At 41.1% G+C, this 26,954-nt stretch overlaps 1 protein-coding gene and 1 long non-coding RNA gene across 2 annotated transcripts; one reads left to right on the forward strand and one right to left on the reverse strand.

Moving 5' to 3' along the window:
* The first annotated feature begins 2,121 nt into the window (after window positions 1-2,121).
* Window positions 2,122-3,255, forward strand: LOC134208407 (uncharacterized). Its single transcript, XR_009978649.1, has 2 exons — window positions 2,122-2,225; window positions 2,291-3,255. It is a non-coding gene; the product is annotated as an uncharacterized LOC134208407 (long non-coding RNA).
* Window positions 3,256-25,265: 22,010 nt separating this feature from the next.
* LOC134208408 (uncharacterized) lies at window positions 25,266-26,528 on the reverse strand. Its single transcript, XM_062684386.1, has 2 exons — window positions 25,700-26,528; window positions 25,266-25,441 (listed from the first exon to the last, which is right to left on the reverse strand). The coding sequence occupies exons 1-2, from the start codon at window positions 26,526-26,528 to the stop codon at window positions 25,266-25,268; spliced, it is 1,005 nt and encodes a 334-aa protein (XP_062540370.1).
* Window positions 26,529-26,954: the final 426 nt, after the last annotated feature.

Genomic DNA, 26,954 nt, shown 5'->3' on the forward strand with positions numbered 1-26,954 from the left:
GTCTACGAGCAAGAGGGGGAAGAGCAAACCGAGCAGTTCGATGTGCAAATTGAAACTCTACAGCCTGATAATCAAGCCTTGCTCGAAGATGGCACTGATGATGCAGAAGTTGAAGATGTAACGGAATACGATGACACTGCGCTCCCTTCGCATTCAGATCTGGACATGTCTTCTGGCCCAAGTGGCGAGCAGTCCACGAGGCGCAGCGAACGGGAGCGCCGATTTCCCGGTAAGTTTCTCAACTATCTTACTGGGTTTAGCGCAAATGCTGTTGGTTTTCCCATTCCATCAGATGCTCCCGAAACTTATAATGAGATTGATACCCGTGAGGATCGTGCCCTTTGGTACCAAGCAGTGCAGGACGAGCTGAACTCAATGAAGGCTAACAATGTGTGGAAGCTGATGAAGAATCCTGGCGGTGTGAAGCCTCTCAAGACAAAATGGGTCTTCCGGCTCAAAGAGGACGAGGCTGGTCGCCCGATTCGATATAAAGCGCGACTGGTGGTAAAAGGGTTCCTCCAACGTCCAGGAATTGATTTTGAAGATACGTTTGCCCCAGTAGCCAAACTGTCAACGGTTCGTGTGGTGTTAGCTGTTGCCATCAATCAGGGCTTTCATATACACCAGATGGATGTCAAGACGGCTTTTCTCCATGGTGTGCTGAAGGAGGTTCTCTACATGGAAGTACCCCAAGGCGTAGAAGCAAAAGGAGGTACGATTTGCAGACTTCAGAAATCCCTATATGGCTTAAAACAAGCTCCACGATGCTGGAATGACAGGTTCAATTCAACGCTGCTCAAACTAGGGTTCCGTCGATCAAACCGAGATTACTGCCTTTACGTGTCCACCGCCGAAGGTGATGAGGTTTATCTAGTGCTTTATGTAGATGACCTCATGATAGCCGGAAGAAACATACGAACGATCGAAAAATTGAAGCACTGCCTTACAAAAGAGTTTGAGATGACCGACTGCGGCGAAACAAATTTTTTCTTGGGAATGCGGTTTGAATTTAACTCGAATCGTACTGAACTGAAGTTAACTCAAGAGACAGCTGCTTTGAAAATCCTGGAAAAATTCGGCATGGCTGAGTGCAATCCAAGCAAATCCCCGATGGAAAAAGGACTCCAACTAAGACGCGAAGGATGTTGTACCTCCCAGCCTTACCGGGAGCTTCTCGGGAGTATGATGTATCAAATGCTGTGTGTGCGACCTGATTTGTGCTATCCGGTCAGCTATATGGGAAGATTTCAACAAAACCGACGGATAACCATTGGCAGGCACTCAAGCGCATTGCCAGATACCTAAAGGGATCAGCTACCATGGGTCTACATTTTACAAAAAACGAAGATAGTAAACCAATCGTAGGATACGTAGACGCCGACTGGGCTTCCGATGCAGAAGACCGCAAGTCAGTTACGGGATTTCTGTTCAAAGTTTTTGGATCAACAGTATCCTGGGCAAGTCGCAAACAAGCTACAGTTTCCATGTCGTCAAGCGAAGCCGAATATGTTGCACTGAGCGCAGCAGTATCTGAAGCAATATGGTTAGCTGGACTTCTGGAAGACCTCAACTGCAAGGCACTGTCGGATCCTGTTCTAATATATGAAGATAATAGAGGGTGTATAGGACTGGCCAAGAATGCTGAATCAAAGCGAATCAAACACATTGATATCAAGCATCATTTCATCAAGGATCACGTGGCTGCCGGGAACATGAAACTAGAATCAATTTCTACTACCGAGCAGCAAGCAGACCTATTCACCAAGTCATTAGACGTTGGACGATTCCAGTTTCTTCGCAATAAAATTGGAGTCACCGATTGAGAGGGGGTGTTGCGGATCAAGCAATCGTTGGTCACTAAGGGTGACTACCAGTTGTTTATACCAACTAATAACTACGGACTATTTTTTCATTCCAATTCAAACCGTTAATCCCAACACACGTTCATAATAAAGAGCTGTTCCAAGTTACAGAAGTTTGGTCTTTTCTTGCCTGCAAAGTTCTACGGACGTCAATAGAAAACTACCCAAATTTGGGTAAATTTTTTCAGCGATATTCTCAATAGTGCGTATATTGAACTCAAAGTTTGGGTTGATTTATCTGTCCGTGTATACAACTGAAAAGACACTAAAGACGCTGTCACTTTTCCGCGTGTTTCTCTCACCGTGCATTACTGACAGCATAGTTGTCAAACGCACGGTTTTTCTGTTCAAGCTGCGATTGTTGTAAGTATTTTTCGTAAGTAATTTTCAATAAAGGAGTGAAATAACCGTTTAATTTCCGTTCCAAGGACGCTCGTCAGCGGTTATCCAGTTTCGCTTCGCACCGACGGCTTTTTCACTGAGTGAGATCGTGTCTAGAACCACCAATAATTGGAGCCATTTGAATGTTCCGCCAAGTGTAATTCGTGTACGGACGTGGACGGATTTGGCGCTTACCAAGGGTGCAGCAAATGACCATGTATCAGTGCGACTTTGCTCGAAAAGAATCCAGGTGCAACAGAAGAGGCAAAGTCGACAGAGAGCAGAAAGTTTTCCAGTGGCCGTACGAGGGATGTCCCAAACTTTACAACTACACGCGTAATATGATGACCCATCCACGGCTGGCTGGATTTAGGTGGGAGGGTCGTGGCCCCGGGCTCCATCCAACCCTGGGCCCATGTCAAATGAAATCAGGAAGGAGTCCGGATCTACGTCTGCAAAGTGGAGAGCTGTGGCCGACTGTTTATCCATTAGAAAATGGACCAGCGAATGCACGAGTCGGCTGCTAGGACTGTTCCGCGGATGATGCTGCCAGCAGAAACGCTCAACCGGTTGGTAAACGTCCGGGTGGCGGCCACTGCTCGAGCTGGAGGGTTCGTTTGCGATGGACTCGGCTTCCGAGTCGGAAGTGGAATTCAGTGCCATGGTAGCAACGGTTCTGCACAGACCGGAACAGACCGTTAAGAGTTTATTTTGTCTTTATTTGAGAGCCTTTTAGCCCAAGGCTGGCTCGTCTCTAGGACCGATCAGAGTTAAATCTGTTTCGGATCATTTGTATTAAGGAAAAATAATAATTGTTTCTTTTAACCCTTTTCGAGTTTAAGTTCTATTCTATTGACTGCATTAAAGTAAGAAAGTGTTTATTTCATTATTGGGGGAATGCTTCTCTAATTTTCCGGTCAATTTCACCAAATAGTGCATGTACTCCTGTATATGCACGATTGTGATGCAAATTGTGCACGTATTACCTGGCAATATAAATGTATTGATTGTATGTCGTTCAGAATTCCCTATAAGGTTCCGTTAAAATATCACAAATTATGTTGGTTGTTTTTGCAAAATGGAAATCTGCAAGCACACACCTGAGGGAGGAAACTTAGATAGTGTGGGGATGGGTGTCCAGTCCATAGTAGCGCAATTCCGACACTAAAACCAAAACCTTTTCCACTAGCCTTTAGTCATCTTGACCACCAATTAAGCAATATATCGGGAGATGTGGTTGTTTGTCGAAAGGGAGAGAAAAATACAATGAGTAGGGGAAAGTGGGGTCAGTTTCCAATAGGAGGCAAGATCGCCAACGTTTATTATGACACTATTTACTGCGCATCATATTCACATTTTTTATCACGATTGACAGTAATGTCATAAGGAAATAAAACTTAAAAACGCATTTCGGGTATTTATTCAAAAGACGTATGTGATTTTGTGAACACAGATTCAAACGTCGATTTGTCCGATCTGATAGCCCTCCCATGTAAACTGTCACCATAGACAGGGAAGGCCGCGGCTACCTGTTGGTGGTGTTAGTTTGCGTGAGAGTGCCATTAGATTTCTAAATCGACGTTTGAAGCTTTCTTTACAACATCATATACGTCCGTTTGATTAAGCAGCCGAAAATTCGAAGTTGCTTTAGTTTAAATTCCACTTTTCTTATAATTTTGTAATAACATAATTTAAATTTTACAGCTAAAATTATTAATTTTATTGCATCGATAACAGGAAATCAATATTCGAGCAACGCCTAACAATCCTTTGTCGTCAATAGAGTTTGTTACTGACAAACGCACTTAGCGACAAACCTTTATCAGAACCCGAACACAATATGACAAGAATCATTTGCCTTGCATGCTCTGATATTTCCGAAAATACAATGCTAATTTTGTAATCATTGTTCGATTTTCGAATATTTCTATAAAAGCAGAAACTATGATAGCATAAAACCGAAATTTGCTCTAGAAATAATGCGGGATAATAACGGGATGAAAAGTTAGCAACAAGATTGTCTTCTTTTTTGTTGCTGACAAATTTTTTCGGATCTTTGTCATTTTTTTCGCATTTCAGAAAAATTGATTCCCTGATCGATAATCATCAATGCTTTTATATGGTTATAGTTTATCAACATTTGCGTTAAACTTGATGTATCATTAAAAAAACACAATAATAAAGTTAAAAAAATTATCAACATTAAATTAACGAGGAGGTTCACTGTAATTATGTTTGATAAGATACAAAGCATGTATTGCCAACTCTGCTATGACACCATTTCCTCAGAGCTTGAGAAACGTCTTATCACTGAATACACACAGCTGTTCACAAAGCCATTACATTAGTTTTTGCTTGAATTAGAGATACTAGGAAACAACGAAAATAACTTTGATGATGTAAATAAGCCTAAAGCTAATCGTATTATAATCATATTATACTATAATAGTTTTGCCTTTCTCGTACAACAAAGTTGTACCAGAAGGCTTTAATTTCACTCCAAAAGCCAAATTTTGATAGAAGGCTCGGAGACCCATAGTGTTATATACCAATCGACTCAGCTCGAAAAACTGAGCACATGTCTGACTGTGTGTGTGTGTAGCCCCGGGAATTTTTTATTGTTAAACACGTTTCATATAGAAGGACTTGACCGATTCGAGTGCAACTAGTTTCATTCGACGGAGAAACTTTCCTAGTTGGACACTATTGTTTTTGTTTGCTAATATCTCATGCGGTTTGAATAATATTTCTATTTTTCTTTTATCAAATACGCTGTGTACATGCACATTTTAAATCGTTAATCAATTTAGCCGTGACGCAATCCATTACTCTCATAGTTGAGTTATTTTTAAGCATCGTGATATAATCGCATCAAAGCTATTAACCGCCTAAATGTAGGCAATTTACGTTGCATTTACCATACTAATTCAAATTCAACACATTGAATCGAGAAAGGCATAATCACCACTGGTGGATAAATTTGGGTTTTTTATTGCTAATACCATGATATCTTTATTGGAAATTTCCTAATTGTTATGGAAAATTTAAAAAAAAAATTAGGCTGAGTTTTCATTTCAGTCGATATCCTATCTTAGAACATCGACTCATTGTAGCTTGTGAAAGTAATAAATGAAATCGCATCGGCTCAATGGACCTGCTTGGATGCTTAGCGATGCACGGATACATCGTTCAGGACTTGGTTGATCGGGTCGTTTCAAAACTCCGTAATATCATGTCTTAGGACATTTCGTTTCTTGACATGATTTTTAATACTTTCAAGCGCTTTCTAGGATATGTACTTCAGAGCAGTTTGGCCTATGACACCCGAAAAAAAAGAAAGACTTTTTAGTTCTTTCCATACTAGTTTTGGCAAGATCGAGTGGAAAACCCTAAATATGTACGTTAAATCCATGTGAAAAAAATCGTCCTGAGAGGGTTAAATACCAAAATATAACAATAAATTCTAGAATACCAAAAGGAACCCAAATATATCCTCCTGGTGTGTGAGTTATAGATTTACTAATACCTGATACACATTACAACTTGATAACATAATCAAAATGTTCAAATTCATAAAAATTTATAATTTCCATGCTGGGTTTAGTTTGATTTTGAATCAGTTAATATTGTCCATCTTTTAAATTGATCGGATGAACCATATGTTTTCGTCATATAAGGGTTTTAAAAAAAATTGCACTTGAAAAAAACCACGTGGTCAAAGGGGGGGGAGGGGGGTCTGCCAAATGACCACGATAAACCACATGGGGAGAGGGGGGGGTTGAAAATCTTAAAAAATATGACCACGTGGTTTCTGGATGGCCCCTTGCGACACATCAAACTTTATGATTTTGCAACGCAAATACAATAGAAGACATTTGCAGAACATCTGAGCGCATTGGCCACTTTCGGAGGTTCTGGGAACCTGATGCCCTCAGGGAAGTGGTCGCTTTTTAAGTGACTCTTAAACCCAGCTTGCGACACATCAAACTTCATGATTATGCAACACAAATATAATAGAAAATATTTACAGATCCTACCTTGTTGCAGTATGTCTGTGCTCAAAACTCTCGACGGTGTACAACACGCGTCTGAGTCCTCCGCCGCGGCTATACATTGGGTGGCTACAAGACGGTAGACCAGCCCATGACTACGCGCAGCAGCTGGAAGTGGCACTCCCAACGGAAGAGCAGCTAGGCGCAGCATCTCTTGAAGATGGCTGGAGAGATATTCGATCCGCTATTGGAAGTACCGCAACCGCTGCACTAGGCACGGTGGCCCCGGATCAGAGAAACGACTGATATGACGGCGGATGTAAGCAGTTAGTGGAAGAGAAAAATGCAGAATGGGCGAGATTGCTGCAATACCGCACGAGGGCGAACGATGCATGATTCAAACGGGCGCGGAACAGACAAAACTCGATTTTCCGGAGGAAAAAGCGCCAGCAGGAAGATCGAGACCGTGAAGAGACGGAGGAACTGTACCGCACTAATAACGCACGAATGTTCTATGAGAAATTGAACCGTTCACGTAAGGTCACGTGCCACAGCCCGATATGTGTAAGGACATAAACGGGAACCTTCTTACAAACGAGCGTGAGGTGATCCAAAGGTGGCAGCAGCACTACGAAGAGCACCTGAATGGCGATATGGCAGACAACGGTGGCGGTATGGTAATGAACCTTGGAGCACGCGCGCAGGACATACGACTTCCGGCTTCGAATCTCCAGGAGGAAATCGGCCGGCTGGAAAACAACAAAGCCCCTGGAGTTGACCTGGAGAGCTATTTAAACACGGTGGTGAGGCACTGCCCAAGCAGCACAAGTCAAGTGAAATTGGTTACAGCAACCTTATTGTGACTGAATCTGGTCACATATGAGTTACTGTAATCTATGTGCAACATGTGTGCTGCTCGGGTGGCTAGAGCGCTGCACTGGGATGAGGTTCTGCCGCAGGAGTTGATGGAAGATGTCGTGTGTCCCATCTACAAAAAGGGCGATAAGCTGGATTGTAGCAACTACTGCGCAATCACACTGCTGAACGCCGCCTACAAGGTACTCTCCCAAATTTTATGCCGCCGACTAACACCAATTGCAAGAGAGTTCGTGGGGCAGTACCAGGCGGGATTTATGGGTGAACGCTCTACCACAGACCAGGTGTTCGCCATACGTCAGGTATTGCAGAAATGCCGCGAATACAACGTGCCCACACATCATCTATTTATCGACTTCAAAGCCGCATATGATACAATCGATCGGGACCAGCTATGGCAGCTAATGCACGAAAGCGGATTTCCGGATAAACTGATACGGTTGATCAAGGCGACGATGGATCGGGTGATGTGCGTAGTTCGAGTTTCAGGGGCATTCTCGAGTCCCTTCGAAACGCGTAGAGGGTTACGGCAAGGTGACGGTCTTTCGTGTCTGCTATCGTCATATATGTCAATACCGCTTTGGAGGGAGTAATACGAAGGGCAGGGATTGACACGAGTGGTACGATTTTCACGAAGTCCGTCCAGTTATTTGGTTTCGCCGACGACATTGATATCATGGCACGTAACTTTGAGAGGATGGAGGAACCCTTCATCAGATTGAACAGCTAAACGGATTGGACTAGCCATCAACACGTCTAAGACGAAGTACATGATAGGAAGAGGCTCAAGAGAGGTCAATGTAAGCCACCCATCACGAGTTTCTATCGGTGGTGACGAAATCGAGGTGGTTGAAGAATTCGTGTACTTGGGCTCACTGGTGACCGCCGATAACGATACCAGCAGAGAAATTCGGAGACGCATCATGGCAGGAAATCGTACGTACTTAGGACTCCGCAAAACGCTCCGATCGAATAGAGTTCACAGCCGTACCAAACTGACTATCTACAAAACGCTTATTAGACCGCTAGTTCTCTACGGACACGAGACCTGGACAATGCGCGTGGAGGACCAACGCGCACTGGGAGTTATCGAAAGGAAAGTGTTGCGTAACATCTATGGTGGGGTGCAGATGGCGAACAGTACGTGAGGAGGCGAATGAACCACGAGTTGCATCAGCTGTTGGGAGAACCATCCATCGTTCACACCGCGAAAATCGGAACACTGCTGTGGGCCGGGCACGTAGCCAGAATGTGCACATCGGGCAAGGTGGATCGATCAGGTGGAGGACGACTGCGTGGTTGGCGAAGTGCAGCCATGGACCGAGCTGAATGGAGAAGACTTTTATGTATTGCTGAGGGCACTCCGCCCTTTTTCTGGAAATAAAATAAAAAACATTTAAAGATCATCTGAGCACATGGGCCATATCCTGAGGTTCCTTGGGAACCTGGAGCCCCAAGAGAAGTAGTAACTTTTTAGCGATTCTGAAGTCCAGCTTGCAAAACATAAAACTTCTTGATTTTGCAACACAAATTCCATAGAAGGTATTTGCAGACCATCTGGGCACACTGGCCACTGCCGGAGGTTTCCTGGGAAGCTGGAGCTCTCGGGGAAGTGGTCGGTTTTTGAATGGTTCTGAAACCCAGTTACACACATTTTTTTGTCTTTATTAGCGAGACTTTCGGTCTTTTAGTCAGCGTAGTGGCGATCGTAATCAATGAGGTACAAACGAGGTGCGATTATTGCTAGTTGAAAGTTGCACACATCAAATTTTCTGATTTTGCAATACAAATACAATAGAAGACATTTGCAGAGTATCTGGGCACATTGGCCAATTGCGGAGGTTCCATGGAAACCTACTGCATTTCACAACCTTGGGTGGTTATGAAACCCAGCTTGCGACACATCGAACTTGATGATTTTGTAACATAAATCAGTAGAAGGCATTTGCACATTTGCAGAGCATGTGGGGACATTGGACTCATTCGCTGGAAACCTCCCCCCTAGGGAAGCGGCCACTGTTTGAAAGGTCCTGAAACCCAGCTTGCTATATATCATGGCACCACTACATGATTTTGAAACATGAATACAATAGACATTAGCATAACGGCAAGACAAATTGAATACTTCTTGAGCTTTGCGAGATGCCTATGTAGCCAGAAAAGTGATCACTTTTTTATGGTACTTCAGCTTGCGACATATCAAGTTCCTCCTGAAACCTGGTGTCTTCACGTAAGTGGCCATTGTTAGGTGGTTTTGAAAGCTATATAGCAATAAATCAAGTTTCATGGTTTTGTAACACAGATTTAATTAAAGATAATTACGCTGCATTTAGATACATTGGCCACTATTTTTTACCGGTAAATATGCTATATGAGGCCTTCCTTAGCAGTGAGATAAGATGCACGGCTACAAAGCAAGACCATACTGAACAAAGCTGGGTTAGATTCCCAGTTTGGTGCAGGAAAGTATGCTCAGAAACACATGATGTGTCGCAAGCTATTTTTCGGAACCATTAAAAAAGGCCACTCCCCTGGGGGCATCAGGTTCCCAGGGAACCCCCGGAAGTGGCCGATGTGCCCAGATGCTCTGCAAATGTCTTCTATTGTATTTGTGTTGAAAAATCATGAAGTGTGATGTGTCGCAAGCTGGGTCTCAGAACCACTCAAAAAGTGACCATTTTCCTAGGGGCATAAGGTTCCCAGGGAACCTTCGGGGGTGGCCAATGCGCTCAGATGTTCTGCAAATGTCTTCTATTGTATTTGAGTTGCAAAACCATGAATTTCGTTGTGTCGCAAGCTGGGTTTCGGAATCAATCAAAAAGTGACCACTTCCCTGAGGGCTTCAGGTTCCCAGGAAACCTCCGAAAGTGGCCAATGTGTCTAGATGCTGTGCAAATGCCTTCTAGTGTACTTGTGTTGAAAAAATCATGAAGTGTGATGTGTCGCAAGCTGGGTTTCAGAACCACTCAAAAAGTGACTTCTTCCCTGGGGGAACCAGGTTCCCGGAACATCTGTAACCGGATTTTGGAGGTCCAAACGTGCAGTTTCCATTCCGACTATTGCAAAATGATGAATAAAAACGATGGCATCATTATTGAGACCATTTAGGTTAAGACGGTATAATATGCCCCCCCCCCCTAAGGCAACTCTTTGATAACTTTTTACTTTTCAACGCAATTTATGCAATATATTGTGTTATTTGGTAGTCCAGGAAGTCGCAAATGTATTACCCGTGATTAGTCATATAAAAATATTACAGATAACACGTAACTTTCTTAATTGATTCGACTAAAATGGCGACGTTTGAGGTTTTGGCTTTCAGTCTTTTGGGATCAAAAACGGGGTTTTATGTTTTCATCCGACGTTTCGGACACATGTATTGTGCCTTTTTCAAGGAGTCTGTGGACAATGAATGTGTTTATGTTGTGTTTATGTTTTTATGCTTAGTGTACTTACTAACTATGATCCGTTTTATTGTCACATTAGCCCTCAGCATAGGACCTATTTGTCACCACAATTCGCTACAACGAGAGAAACAACGTTATCCGGAGCACTCACTGTGTAGGCGGTCATTTTTAGATCAATTAAACTTACTTTGCCCTGTCTTGTGTGAGGTAGGGCGGAAAATTTGAATTGACCCGGCTCGCAGAAACTTTTTGGTGCACTTTTCTGTTTGGCGCCACTTTTACTCTGGTTGTGTCGGATTGTGTTGTGATGGCTGTCCTATCTGTTGATCGGCTCTTCTTCTTCTTCTTATTGGCATTACATCCCCACGCTGGGACAGAGCCGCCTCGCAGCTTAGTGTTCATTAAGCACTTCCACAGTTATTAACTGCGAAGTTTCTAAGCCAGGTTACCATTTTTGCATTCGTATATCATGAGGCTAGCACGATGATACTTTTATGCCCAGGAAAGTCGAGACAATTTCCAATCCGAAAATTGCCTAGACCGGCACCGGGAATCGAACCCAGCCACCCTCAGCATGGTCTTGCTTTGTAGCCGCCCGTCTTACCGCACGGCTAAGGATCGGCTCTACTACATCTATTGTTTTTCAATGTATGTAGTATGCCGGCGTACGTACTGCTCAAATTGTCTGTGTCTGTACGTTTATTGACTGTGTGTTGTGTGTTTACAATGTGACAAGTTTCGAGAATGTGTAAATTTTGTTTCTTAAAACTAGAGTCTAATATTTGTGTGCGGTCGAATGCAAAGGCGTGTTGGTTGACGATGGAGTGATCGAGTAGCGCTGTTCGTTCCCGAAGCATAGCTATCTCTTGGTCTTCCGCAGTTTTGCCTTGATCCCACAAGCTTTGCAGTCTGTTGGAACAGGAGCGGTGGTTGGAAATCCTCGTTTTCAGTTTGTTTGGTATGACGTCAATGTTACATGAAAGTTACATCAAAACTGTAACTTTTTGTATTTTTCTATTATTTTTATTATTAAATACAAAAATACTCCTATATTCACATAGCATGATGGTTTTACAACAATTTATAGGTACCAACTGATTTTGACCCTTAGTTAGTTATAGTTTTCTAGAAATCAAAGTGGGGCGTATTATACCGTCTTACCCTACTACTAATTATCCACGATTAAAAGGAAGTTGACCCATTTTTGACCCCATTTGACCCAGGGGACCCCCTCGATTAAACCGCCCCCAAAGACCCAATCATCAAATCAATACATCTACACAAAAATATAGGCTTTAATGCATCTTTTCTCCAAATTTCATGCAAATCGGTCGAAAAACAAGAGAACGGTGGATTTTATAATTTGAAATCGTAGGCCGGGCCAAAACGGGTTAAGCCACCCAATTAGCAAAATGATTTGGTAATTATGGCAGTAAAAACATCACTTGTCATAAGACGAGTTAATACAATCCCATTGAATTCCACCACTTAATTGTATCTTGACAGATACGTATTTCGACCTCAACAGTAAGGCCGTCTTCAGTGTCTCGTACTTGACTCGACTTGAGTCAAGCTTGGGCCTTACTTTTGAGGTCGAAATACGTATCTGTCAAGATACAATTAAGTGGTGGAATTCAATGGGATTGTATTAATTCGTCTTATGACAAGTGAAGACATTCCACTAAAAAGCTCAAAATAATTTTCTTATAGTAAAAACATTCCGTGATAATTCCGTATCCTAACATTTTAAAACGCGGCATTACAAAAAAAATATTACAGTCCATTTCTAATATTGAAAACTCCTTTTCGTTGCACGGTTTACATCCACTGGCATACCATCGACACGTCGTACACATTTAGACCCAGACAGTTTAAAGTTTACGCCCCGCCAGCAGAGGTAAGTATGACGAAGAACCGTCACTTGACTCGAACCGGTTGGCTCTTGCTTAGATAGTCCTAGATTGGCGCTTCCTTTCGGGAATAACTACCTCTCGGCACCGGCGCATGCATCCGGTACATCGTGCCGTATTTCATGGCACCTACATTCCGAGGGCTTACCTATTTTTTGCAATTTAAAAATTGTAAACGGTAGAATGCAATGTTGCGCGAACGAACAAGTGGCAGCGTGAAAAAAAAAAGATCCTAGGAATATATTTACGACTATTGCTTTGCATTTATTGCCTAGGTAACGATATATTTCCAACTAACTGGCATGAGTAGTTGCAAATAGGTAACAATCAAGACGCAAATTGCGATGCTGAATTCGTTTCAATGGTGCTGTGAATGTAGATGAATTCTAAAAATAATGCCATACTGAGTACTGCATTTTATAAGACACTCGTCTTCATGATACCATGTTTCGGCAATCTTCAATTCAAGGAAACCACTGAGAAAATCATTACTTTGGAAGGATGCTTTGATCAAATGGAATGCTAGTTTATTCGTTTCAAGTCAAGGACAAGTATTTGAAAGTAAAATTATAGAGCTAATTGTGGGCGGACCGTCCTTTAGGAAGCTACTCTTCACAAAAAAACGATTTGAATAGCGAAGCAACCAACAAGCCAGAGAGAAGCATCTAGGATTTATTGGTTACCTAGTTTTTAGTGTGGTCACTGGTCTGTGAGTATTTCAATTATTTCCTACAGGGCACTTATTGGAATTCAATGTTCGCTGACCGGGAAAAAAAATTAGCAAAGCTCATAGGGCATATGGCCTTACGCTCAATTAGGCTGAATGGAATGCTTCTAGCAATGGCATTTGAACCTAATGGGCACTTTTCACTGAAGCTAGTGAGGGAACGTGTTTGGAACTGCTATTTTGTGAGTGCTTTTGTTGCTGCTTTGCAGAGAGTCTGTTTTATAGATTCCCATTTGTTTCAGGTTATAAAGCACAAATACTTTCGAAATCAGCCGTTATCTATAAGCTGTGCTAGAAAAGTGGGTCTTGTATTATGAATTCTTTTAGGAGACTGTTCTAAAATTAAGACAAAATGGCTCTAAAAGTTTAACTTATCAATATAAGATCATGCTGTTACGTTAATATTACGTTTATTGTACGTAAATGCTATATGGTCGCTCCAAAACCGAACTTTTTATCGAAGTATCATAGACCCATAGTGTTGCATACCGATTGACTCTGTTCGACGAAATAAGGTGATATCAGTGTGTGTGTGTGTGTGTGTGTGTGTGTGTGTGTGTGTTGCGTATGTATGTGTATTTATGTGCACAATAATTCAGAGCCATTTGGGGAACCGAAGCGACAATCTTTATCTGGTAACTAAAATATCTTTTGCACTTACCCTTAACCGATTTGTTCGCAACTAGGCCATAGCACTAAATTGAAAACGTCCATGATAAAAATATTTGACTTATGCTGATCCAAATGACTATAATGCCCATAACTCAATGTAAATAATAAGCCTATCCACTCTAGGGACCGTACACATATTACGTAAGCACTTATAGGGGGAGGGGGGCTCGGTCAATATCTTACGCTCCATATAAATATAACATCATATGTATGAAGAATTCGAACATGGGGAGAAGATTGGATTTGGATAGGATTTGGATTGGATTTGGGTTGGATTTGGATTGGATTTGGATTGGATTTGGATTTGGATTGGATTTGGATTGGATTTGGATTGGTTTTGGATTGGATTTGGATTGGATTTGGATTGGATTTGGATTGTATTTAGATTGGATTTCACAGCAAATAATTTTGAAAATTCAACGGCGTGTAATATTGTAGCTTATCCCATCAAACGAATTAACATTCGATATTCAATTAAATTTGATTGAATCTTACAAGCAAGCACCGTTCAAATTTATTTCGATTTAAAAGAATAGTGAGATCGATTGAATATTAAGTTTATTTGCATGCTCCAAATATGTGCATGAAAATACATTTAAAATCACAATATATTTTTATCTGTGTTGGATTGGATTTGGATTGGATTTGGATTTGGATTGGATTTGGATTGGATTTGGATTGGATTTGGATTGGATTTGGATTGGATTTGGATTGGATTTGGATTGGATTTGGATTGGATTTGATTAGATTTGGATTGATTTGATTGGATTGGATTGATTTGGATTGGATTTGATTGATTTGGATTGATTTGGATTGGATTTGATTGGTTTGGATTGGATTTGATTGATTTGGATTGGTTTGGATTTGGATTTGGATTGGATTGGATTGATTTGGATTGATTTGGTTGATTTGGATTGATTGGATTGGATTTGGATTGATTTGGACTGGATTTGGATTGACCTGACTGATTTGACTGATTGGACTGGATTTGATTGACCTTGGACTGACCGATCTGACTGACTTGACTGGATCTGATTTGGACCTGATCGACTGGATTGACTGATTGGATTTGATTGACCGATTTGGACTGATTGACTGATTTGACTGGATTTGACTGATCTGACTGGATTTGGACTGGATCTGGACTGATCTGGACTGGATCTGACTGGATCTGGACTGACCTGGACTGGATCTGGACTGGATCTGGACTGATTTGACTGGATCTGGACTGACCTGACTGATCTGGACTGATTTGACTGGATCGGACTGGATCTGGATTGATCTGGACTGGATCTGGACTGGATCTGACTGACCTGGACTGGATCTGACTGGATCTGGACTGACCTGGACTGGATCTTGACTGATCTGGACTGATTTGGACTGATCTGGACTGGATCTGGACTGGACCTGGATTGATTTGGACTGGATCTGACTTGACTGGATCTGACTCGGATTGACTGACTTGATTGACTGGATCTGACTGACCTGACTGGACCTGACTGGATCTTTGACTTGGACTGGATCTGGATTGATTTGGATCTGGACTGGATCGGACTGACCTGACTGGATCTGGATTGGATTTGACTGGATTTGGACTGGATCTGACTGGATTTGACTGATTTGGACCGATTTGACTGACCTGGACTGGATTCAATTGATCTGGACTGGATCTGACTGATCGACTGGATCTGGACTGGATCTTGGACTGATCTGACTGGATCTGACTGGACCTGACTGACCTGGACTTGACTGGATCGATCTGGATTTGACTTGGATCTGATTTGGATCTGGACTGGATCTGACTGACCTGACTGGATCTGGATTGATCTGACCGACTGGACTGGATTTGGACTGATTTGACTGATTTGACTGGATTTGACTGGATCTGGACCGATCTGGACTGGATCGGACTGGACTTGACTGATCTTGACTGGACTGGACTGATCGACTGGATTTGACTGGATCTGGACTGGATCTGGACTGACTTGACTGACCTGACTGGATCTTGGACTGACTCTGGACTGGATCTGGATTGACTGACCTGACTGGATCTGGACTGGATCTGGACTGACCTGACTGACCTGACTGATCTGGACTGGATCTGGACTGGATCTGGACCGACTTGACTGACTTGGATCTGACTTGGACCGGACTGATCTGGACTGGATCTGGACTGATTTGGACTGACCTGACTGGATCTGGACTGACCTGGACTGGATCTGGACTGATCTGGACTGGATCTGGACTCGATCTGGACTGACCTGACTGACCTGGACTGGACCTGGACTGGATCTTGACTGACTTGGACTGATCTGGATCGATCTGGACCGATCTGGACTGGATCTGGACTGATCTGACTGATCTGGACTGGACCTGACTGACCTGGACTGGATCTGGACTGACCTGACTGACCTGACTGGATCTGACCGGATCTGGACTGATCTGACTGACCTGACTGGATCTGACTGGATCTGGACTGGATCTGACTGACCTGGACTGACTTGGACTGGATCTGGACTGGATCTGGACTGGATCTGGACTGATCTGGACCGATCTGGACTGGATCTGGACTGGATCTGGACTGACCTGACTGATCTGGACTGATCTGACTGATCTGGACTGGATCTGGACTGACCTGGACTGATCTGACTGGATCTGACTGATCTTTGACTGGATCTGGACTGGATCTTGACTGGATCTGGACTGATCTGGACTGGATCTTGGACTGACCTTGACTGGATTTGACTGGATCTGACTGACTGGACTGACCTGGACTGACTGACTGACTTGACTGGATCTGACTGACCTGACTGGATCTGGACTGATCTGACTGACCTGACTGATCTGACTGGATCTGGACTGACCTGACTGACTGGACTGACTGGACCGACTGGATCGACTGGATCTGACTGACTTGACTGGATCGGACTGACCTGACTGGATCTGGACTGACTTGGACTGGATCTGACTGGATCGACCTGGATCTGACTGGATCTGGACTGGATCTGGACTGATCTGGACTGGATCTGGACTGGATCTGACTGACTTGACTGATCTGGACTGGACTTGACTGGACTGACTGGATCTGGACTGATCTGACTGATCTGGACTGGATCTGGATCGACTGACTTGGATCGATCTGGATCGATCTGGACTGACTTGGACCGATCTGACTGGATCTGGACTGACCTGACTGACCGATCTGATCTGGACTGATCGACTGGATCTGGACTGGATTTGGACTGATCCTTGACTGACCTGACTGGATCTGGACCGATCTGGACTGGATCTGACTGGATCTGGACTGACTTGATTGACCTGACTGACCTGACTGATCTGGACTGGATTTGGACTGATCTGGATCGACCTGGACTGATCTGACTGGATCTGACTGACCGACTGATCTGGACTGGATCTGGACTGGATCTGGACTGACCTGGACCGATCTTGACCGATCTGGACTGACCTGGACTGACTGGATCTGATTTGGACTGATCTGGACTGGATCTGGACTGATCTTGACTGATTTGACTGATCTGGACTGGATCTGACTGGATTTGGACTGACCTGACTGGATGACTGACTTGACTGGATTTGGACTGATCTGGACTGATCGACTGGATCTGGACTGGATCTGACTGACCTGACTGATCTGACTGGATCTGACTGGATTTGACTGGATCTGGACTGATTTGACTGGATTTGACTGGATTTGGATTGATCTGGATTGATTTGGACTGACCTGGATTGATTTGGACTGGATCTGATTGATTTGACTGGATTTGACTGGATTTGGATTGGATTTGATTGGATTTGGATTGATTTGATTGGATTTGATTGATTTGATTGATTTGGATTGGATTTGGATTGGATTTGGATTGATTTGATTGATTTGACTGGATTTGGATTGATTGGATTGATTTGGATTGATTTGATTGATTGGATTGATTTGGATTGATTTGATTGATTTGGATTGATTTGGATTGTATTTGATTGGATTTGGATTGGATTTGGATTGGATTTGGATTGGATTTGGATTGGATTTGGATTGGATTTGGATTGGATTTGGATTGGATTTGGATTGGATTTGGATTGGATTTGGATTGGATTTGGATTGTATTTGGGTTGGATTTGGTTTAGATTTGAATTGGATTTGGATTGAATTTGGATTGGGTTTGGATTGGATTTAGTTTTTCTATTTGATTTGTATTGGATGTGGATTGGATTTGAATTAGATTGGTTTAGTTAATGGTTTAGTAAATCAATATTTTTAAACAGAGTTAACTGAGCAGGTTTAGGACAGCGTCAATGCTTTATAGCTACAAATAATAAATTCCCAGCTGTTATTGATATTTAAACAAATGAGCCGGTACAAAAAATAATACAATTAAATTCATGTTTTCGTATAAGCAACTTCAAATAATAAGCAGAGTAAAAAGTGAAAGAGTAGAGACGGTCAATATTGTGGGGAATAAAGTGAGCCTGAATAAATTATTCGCGTTTTTTGGTTAAATTGATAGATAAAGTAAAATGTATACATATCTTATTTCATAATAAAAATAAATAAATAAACTAAAATATTTTCAAATGACAATAAACAGATAACAAATTTGAAATTCAAGAAGTTAATAAAAAGAAATTTGAAATTGAATCCCAGTAGGCTGACAGGAAATTGTAGATTGTTCGAAGGGTGACAGAATATAAATTAAGATCATTCAGTGTTCGTTTCTTGAGGCGGAAGGACGCTGATTCTTTATCGGTGTCCAAAGCTTGTTTTCCACGGAGAAGGAAGACAAATCGTTTGGCTACGACAGTCATTTTCAATACAAAACAATGGGACAGCATCGTCAAATGGATCTTTTTGCAATACATCGGTTAAGGATAAATGCCCGTAAAATGAGTGAGTTTTTGAAAAGCATTTTGTATATAAAAACTCAACTTAATTCACCAAGTGGTGATACTGCCTTTCTCGCATTTAACCAAGACACCAACCTTATATGGCGCTTATATAGTTCGATTCCATTTTCTTAATAACTTTTAAACGCAATGGTCGATCGTTATCAAATTCAATAGTTATCAACAAGACATTGTCCCCTGTCGAATGCAACTTGTTGCGAGAAAATCGGTTAAGAATTACTGTATGAAAAAGTGGCTAATGTTTTTCTGTTTTCGTGTGCACACATACACACGGACAGACAGACATTTGTTCAGCTCGACGAGCTATATAACATCATGGGTCTTCGAGACTTCTATAAAAAAAATCGATTTTGGAGTGAAATGATAGCCTTTCGGTGCGACTTTGTTGTACGAGAAAGGCAAAAATGTATTTTGGCCCTAACTTCTGAGCCTATCCAGTATTTTGCGCTCGGTAATGGCGGCGTGAGTTACCCTTAGTTTGACATTCAAGAGGTAGAAAACATTGGAACTCATCTAGTTTGCCATGATGAAATAAAATTTGTTGAGAAAATAAACAAACGTTAACAATCGTATGTAATGGAAGTAAAACCATAGATATAATTATCATTAAACTTAGTGTCTAAATAATGCTATTTATGTGCCTTTTGAAATTTTTTAGGAGATCCACAGTTGAAGGCAATGAGTTAATATTATTCCAACATATTCCGACCAGAAAATATCATCTATATTTGAACAAGAGAAGGTCTGATTTAAAAACGCCCCTATTTCCGACCAAGTTTATGAAAGGTTTTTACACCACTATAAATGTACGTAGAAATGTACCAGAAAACGTTGAATGTGGCTTAGTAAAAAACGGTACGAATGAGAACATAAATGCTAAACAAATCTTCTACCAACAATCTCAAATTTTTATTCTTCCTTCTTCTGAATTACACTTACAAAAAACCAGAAAATTGAAAACGAAACATTAATATGTAGTATCAGTCCAATTTATAAAAGATGTGTATATGATTGATTCTTTTATAATTTTTAGAAAATTGTATTTGAATGCCAATGTTGTTTGTTTCAGCTCGTTTGTATTGAGTGAAACTATCAAAGTTTTATAATTTTTTTTGAGATGCTGCATGGAAAGATAGATTATTAATGAAGTGACAAGCTCAAGCTCAAGAATGTGTTAGTAGGTTGGTAGGACTACGGGTTCTTGAAAGCTGAATTGCATTTTTCCAGTCTTTATCTACAGATGGAAACGTTCTAAGGCTAATTTTAAATTTTGTTTGAGATTTCACGTTTTCAGAAGACTGCAAGCCTGGTGGGAAGTTATTTCGTTCGCTGTGTTCGTGTGAAGTTGCTCAACAAACGGGGTCAGAATGAATGTATCAATCCCCAACAGTTCCACATAAAATCGAAAGACCTAAGTCAGAGCAGGAATGTTGGCTGTGGTTGCGAAGAATATATATGTATGTATAGTAATCCATCAGGGCTATCAGCATAATTGACTTGATCCACACGTATTAATTATTCATTTTCCTTGATTTTTTTTAATGTGTTGTGGTCCTCACATTCCTAGAAAATAAAATTATTAGGAAAAATTGAACTGAAAAAATAACAAAATTCTTATAGAACGTATGTGACGTTTGCTTGTTGTTGGGAATCCCGATGAGTGCCAATATTTTTAATTAAAGCGAAGCCTACATTGATTAAAATATGTAAATATTTTCTACCTCTTGAATGTCAAAAAAGGAACTCACTAGACCGCCATTATCGAGCGCAAAATACTGGATAGTCCAATATGGTCCATTGCTAATGAGAAACAATTGAACAGGATTCTCCGACCTATTCAACTTATTGTAAGCAAATAGTCCTGAAAATAAGTGATTCTTTTAAATACATTTTACGAATAAAAAGTGAGTCTCCGAGCCTACTATAAAAAGTTTTTTTTGTAAAAAATAGTATATTGGCCAAAAATTCCAAGCCCAGAGTCCGATCAGCCCAACTTTAAGTAGGAAACAATGAGACAGTATTTCCCGTCAAACGCAGTTTATTGCGAACAAATCGGTTGATGGAAACTGTTTGAAAAATTGGCGAGACTTTTCACGCCTTTTTTGCATGGTCCCAAATGTATTTTGACCATAGTTTCTGATCCCTTCAACCCAGTTATCAATAGAAAGCAACGGATCAGGATTCCCCGTCGAACGCAACTTGTTGCAAACAAATCGGTTAAGGATAGGACCCAAAAAGTGAGCTAGACTTTTTGCTCACATACACACACAGACATCACCTCAATTCGTCGAGCTGAGTCGATCGGTTTGGCACATCCTCTGGATGGTGTCCTGGATAATGCAAGAGAAACAGCATCGTTACTCGGTGAATTTAGTTGGGTTTCGTAAATAATCCGCTTTGTATCCTAAGCACAACCCAGAACATGAGTGTGCTATTCTAAATTCAAGATTGACAATAGCATACACAGAAACGCAGAAAACATTGAAAATTATTGATGAGCTCATACCTCTGATGCAAGCAAGGGGGATCATCTCAATTATAAGTTTTGTGATGTACTTCTGAACTGATTACATTTCCTAGTCTTCGGGGCTGTGGATCGCATTCGGGTCACCAAATATTGCGACAGCAAAACGTGATTGACATCTGATTCGAACGAAAGGAAAAGTTGATTTCCGCTGTATGGAGAGGTGCGGAAAACTTCTACACAATAGTCCTAAATAAACTTCCGAAAATTAATCAATTTGTGCTTGTGTGCGCCGTAATCCGCTTAGTGCGTACTTATGGATGAAAGTTTCAATGGAAAAGCAATACACATGGTGTGCTATCCTAATAACCGAACTGGGTCAAATAATCGATTGGTAGCTGGGGGATAGCGATCAAATACCTAGCATCTATGAAGCAGGCGAATACAGCTTTCAACTTTCACCAGAATCATAGTCATAAATTACTTTTCTCAATAGTTGTAGGGTGCTTTCCATTGAAAAGTCTTGCCACTTGATGTAAAGGGTACCGGTGGCGATGTGTTCGATAACTAAAACGGAGGAAAAACAGCATTACGCTTACCGGAACAACTATAAATTAGGAAAAGTAGGAGTATCATGGAAACGCTACAAAGGTATGTTCTATGGTTGTTTAAGGCAAGGAGCAGTATAATGGTGTTTATTTTATTATTCAAATTTCATTGCTCTACCTAAAACACAATGCAGTCTTCTACCATTATTTTATATTTCAAATGAGCTGTACTACACACGCTAAAAATGAACTACTCAAAATTGAGTCGAATCCGACTCATTTTCATTAAAAACGGGACAACTCAAAATTTGAGTAAAAGATACTACTTCAATAAAATGATGATTTCGCGAAAGTTAAGCTTGGCCTTCCATCAATTTTTAATACGACAGATGCGAATCAAGTTTATCTGTCTATCTAAGTGCATTTTACGACAAACAGACTCCTAGTTTAAGTGCAATCATCATTTTATTGAAGTAGTATCTTTTACTCAAATTTTGAGTTGTCCCGTTTTTAATGAAAATGAGTCGGATTCGACTCAATTTTGAGTAGTTCATTTTTAGCGTGCACATCTAAGTGAATCGAGGATGGCTTAAAATGGTTTATTGAAGATTAATATGGTACACTTTGCATAGCAATGCAGTGTAGATTGAAATAATTGGTGAAACAAACCAGAAAATAAGACTCTGTTGGTGGATGACCAATTGAAATTCAGAGAGAGACCGGCCTTGTCCTTCATCGTGTTGTGTCGTAGTCGAACGGCTTGGACAACTTCGATGCTCAGAAAGCGTTCGGCAAACAATCGAACAACCCAGAAAAGACAAAGTTTTAATCCTTTGTGCATTGCAATTTGCAACAATCTTCCTTAGAGTAGGAAAGCAGCAAGCTCTGCAAAATTCAACGCTGTTGAAATGCTGATTGTTCAACCTACTGCCACATTATGGATAAATGACCTATATTATCAACTATACGAAATAAAAATAAATAAATCCAATCGATTCGTTGACATCGTCGTAGTCTCACTGGAACTACGGAGCGAGATTACTTACCTTTAGTGTTATGACAAATACCAAAGTTATGACAAATACCAAATCGAATTGGGCATTTATTCAATAAAAACATTGTTTTCGAAAATATATGAATCTTTCTATCAATTTATGTTCACAAAAAATGTTTATCCTCCTCCAACAACTGCTACTTGTAATTTATTTTTAAAGTAAAATGCAATGGGTCGATTATGTGTCGAACCTAAACAGTACAACTTTTATTCTCCCATTTTCGCGTTCCACCAGAAAAGAATGGGCATCCCGGATTTAATATGTAAATGGGACCATCCGGTATCCGAAACCAATTCGTTTTGCAATGCCGCTCCGACGGTTGAATAGAAAGTTAAATGAAAATGTACAACAACGAACTTCCAGATGAAATAATTCATACCCAGCGCCTTTTTTACGATTGCAGTAGAGGTGAATTAAAAACAAAACTTTTTTGCAATGTTTTATCTACTTATCTTATCTGGTAGCTTTGGAGGATTTACAGGGATTTACTGACAGTAACTTTTGCAGCAATCTGATTACATTTTCTTCCTTATCGCTGGGGTAAGGTTCTGTGAGTAGGGAAAATTTTGCGTTGACAGTTGAAATAAATTGGAATAAATATGTATTATAAAGTAAATTATCCCTCGAAGAAGGAGTAACTTAAGTGACATTCCAAGTTTTTTTGCTCACATTTGAGTTTACCAATGTCATTTCTATAAAGTTATATGATTGAATCGAATACTATTATTCAACAAGATGTGCACATTGGCTGTTGCGTTACGTAGTTTATTAACATAACCTGAATATGTAGTTTCTGAATGTACCCTTTAAACGTCAGTTTCATTCACACGCATATCTAATTCATTCTGTTTTACGTACGAATACGTACCAGATCGGATGTGATTAATAAAATCGATTCAATTAAACATTTTCGAAGCAGTTTATTTTATTTGATGACCAAATATTGTGGATTTAAATAAAAAATGGCAACGGGTCGCTGGCACACTGGCAACCTTGTTGACTTCCGATGCAAATTTCCAGTAAAATAATTCATTCTCGCAACACTGTACTGATCAAAACAAACAAGTTTCATTTTCAAAAACAACAACAAGTGTTCGTACCCAAAGTTTATATTTGAATAAAAATCAAAGGAACTATGCAGTAAGTATAGTGGTTTTTCATGCAAAGTGGTGTTAAACTTAATGTTGAATTTATTTCAGGGTTCAAGACGAGAATCAAGATGAATTTTCATATACCGATTATGAAGAACTCATCAACCCCGACACCGTCGAAGAGGGTGAAGCTGATAACGCCGAGGAAGCCGATCCGCTACAAGAGGTCAGCGGTGCAACAAGCGACGACGTATATTCATTTACGGGACTCTTTTTTCAACGGTTCTACAAGAGCCAACTACGTCCCAAGGAATGGACCAGGATGGTTGTGCATGGGGACACCGCCACTGAGATCATCGACTGTATGTGGGACATAGCTTTGGCAAAAATTGAACGACAGGTGCTATTCGACGACGAAACCCCCAGATGGTCGGAAAACGCTCATCTTACGGTGAACGATGCCAACGATTTTATTACACTGCAAGACACTACCAAAAAAAGTTCTACTCAATTGATGCTATTACTGTCAAAATTTTGGGGGGTTGGATAGGAAAATCAGTGAGAATAATGTGTATGTTTGGTCCACGAATGTGCAAACCAGTGCACAATATCAAGCAATAATGCGTAAGTTGCTTTCTCCTCAACATGCTGATCGTGCTGGTGCACACTCCGTCAGAGATGATGCAGCTTTAGCGGACGAACTAAAAAGCAAACACATACACCTTGAGGGCCATTACAGCTCATGGCTGCTGTGGGCAAATTTCATTCATTCGTCACCGGCGCACAAGCAGGACGAAATGAAACACTCTTCCACGCCCCCAATGCAGCTATCGAAGTACTTCCGATGGGTTCCCACATCCGAGCCGAGTAGGTTGGATGCAGTTCATAAGGGATTAATTGTTGCACAACATAATAACAGTGGCTGGTTGCGAGAAATGGGAAATGTGAAACGAACATTGATCGAGTGCAGGAAAGCGCTGGATGGAGCAATATCGATGGTTGAGAACTTGGAGCATCGAGGGTTAGTTGGCACCGAACTGTTCACTTCCATGGAGCAGGCTGTTCGTCCAGATGAAATGGAACTGAGCCAACACCGAGCGGGCAGTGTAGCTGACTGCGAAGACCTTGATCACCAGTAAATTCAATCTACATTCCGTGGTTTAAAATCACAAAATCTTTATAACGAATGTTTATAATATTGTTTTTAAGAGTCGTTCTTTCGAATTAAAGAATGTGAAATAAATTGCGACTTCCTGTATTTTATATATTCTTTTTATTTTATATTGCTTGTAAGAGAACCCATCGTTTATTATCGGGTTGTAATATTCAAACCAATGTTCTTAACATCTTGCTGAAGACCTTTCTATGGCAGAAATGTACCACCGGGAAAGTAACCGCAATGCTCAAAGATCTTTGCACATGGATAGACTTTGAATCGATTCATAGCATCCCAAATATCTGCCAGAATAGGAGCTCCTTCAAGATGTGCTATTTTCAAATTTCGTTTGATCAATCCAAAAAGTATTTCAATTGGGTTAAGGTCAAGCCATATGGTGAATTTCAAATTCACCACACGGTTTTCTACTCCTATTATCAAAAGTTCAAATCTAGCGTAATAACTTGTGTACAATGCTGAAATTGAAGTCGATTGTTCAGCACAAGTAAGCAAACGATCTACGGATGTTTCATCCCCATGGGTATTGTGGTTTTCTCAATTCGTGTTCTTGAAAAATCACAAGAAAAGGCACGTGGTTTCCAAGATGGCCGATTTGTGGCTTTGTTGTATAACCACCTTAAAGAATGGACAATATGGTGGCAGAAAGATAGGGATTATCCCAATAGATCGAAGATATCGTATAATATTAACATCACAGTGGATCCTTGCCCCGTCTAGGATCCAGACTGACAGTAATCCTGGATATTTCCGAACCTCTTTGTTGTTGAGAGCAAACTTTCTACAGCATTCGAAAAACTTTCTCCGGTTAAAAGTACCCTCTGTCCAGAAACTGTCTGCCATTCCTCCTACACCAAGGAAGCATAAAAACGATACTCGAGGTTTTCTGCAAAACTCCCCTCGGTACAGAATTTTCTTCCCAACTATCCCGTAACCTTTCTTACGCAACATTTCGCGGTTATCAAAACTAACTTCGTCCAGAAAAACAAGATTGCTGAGATCCCATGGAATGGCCAACATATCACGAACAAACCGGGTTATTTCGTCCTCCCGAATTTGTATTGCTCTTCGTTCAATACATTTCCATTTCATTCCTGCCTCATGCAGTATAATGCATACAGATGAGACGCTTATTGTGACATAAAAATGTTTTTGAAACCGGTCCCTTGCTTCCTCGAGCAGCAGTACAGGTTCACGACGGTAAAGATCGACCAGCCATTCCCTCATGCTAGCGCTAAATTTTTTGTATACCTGCCGTCGCTGTTTTCGCTTGAAAACTCCGTTCTCCTTATATTTAAGAATCCAATAGCCTATGGTGGATGTTGACTTCCCGTAAATCCTGGAGAGCTCCTTCCTGGGAATTCCCAGGAAGTAATAGCCATAGAGCGCATGGTAAACGGTACTTGTAGCCGCGTGTTGATGTCGTACCGTTTGAATAATTATATTGCTCATAACTGCTCGTTACATAAACAGCACAATAATTTATAAAAAGTGGAACAAAAAGTGACCCAATCAAGTTTGCAACTCTGTTTACAAAACCATAAACAAAAAGTTATCCGTCAAACAAGTGACACAAAAAGTTCGGAAGAAAGGTCGGAAGTCGGAAGTCCCGACTTCCGAAGTTCAATTTAGTGCTGGCGACACAATAAAACATGGTGTCAGAAGTGATTACGAACTAGATTGTTTTTCTGGCGTCATTAAGATATCACGGAAGTGTATTGTTAAGGAAAAGTTCGGTCCGAGCGGCGAGGAAATCATTAGTAGCGGTGATCGCGAAACCGTTGTGCGGTAAAAAGCAAACGTGTTTGATCCTGTCTACGACTATATTTTATCGATTTGAGCGTTTTCCCGGAAGTGTGATTCATTCAAGATGAATGA

This window comes from Armigeres subalbatus, chromosome 1 (assembly GCF_024139115.2).
Source record: "Armigeres subalbatus isolate Guangzhou_Male chromosome 1, GZ_Asu_2, whole genome shotgun sequence".
Lineage (NCBI taxonomy): Eukaryota > Metazoa > Arthropoda > Insecta > Diptera > Culicidae > Armigeres > Armigeres subalbatus.

Bases quoted from the DNA above. Each gene is read 5' to 3' on its own strand.
- LOC134208408 (XM_062684386.1), bottom strand. From the start codon at position 26,528: ATGAGCAATATAATTATTCAAACGGTACGACATCAACACGCGGCTACA. The intron at 25,442-25,699 runs TTAAGGTGGTTA...TATGGCTTGACC, and splicing joins GCCACCATATTGTCCATTCT to TTAACCCAATTGAAATACTT.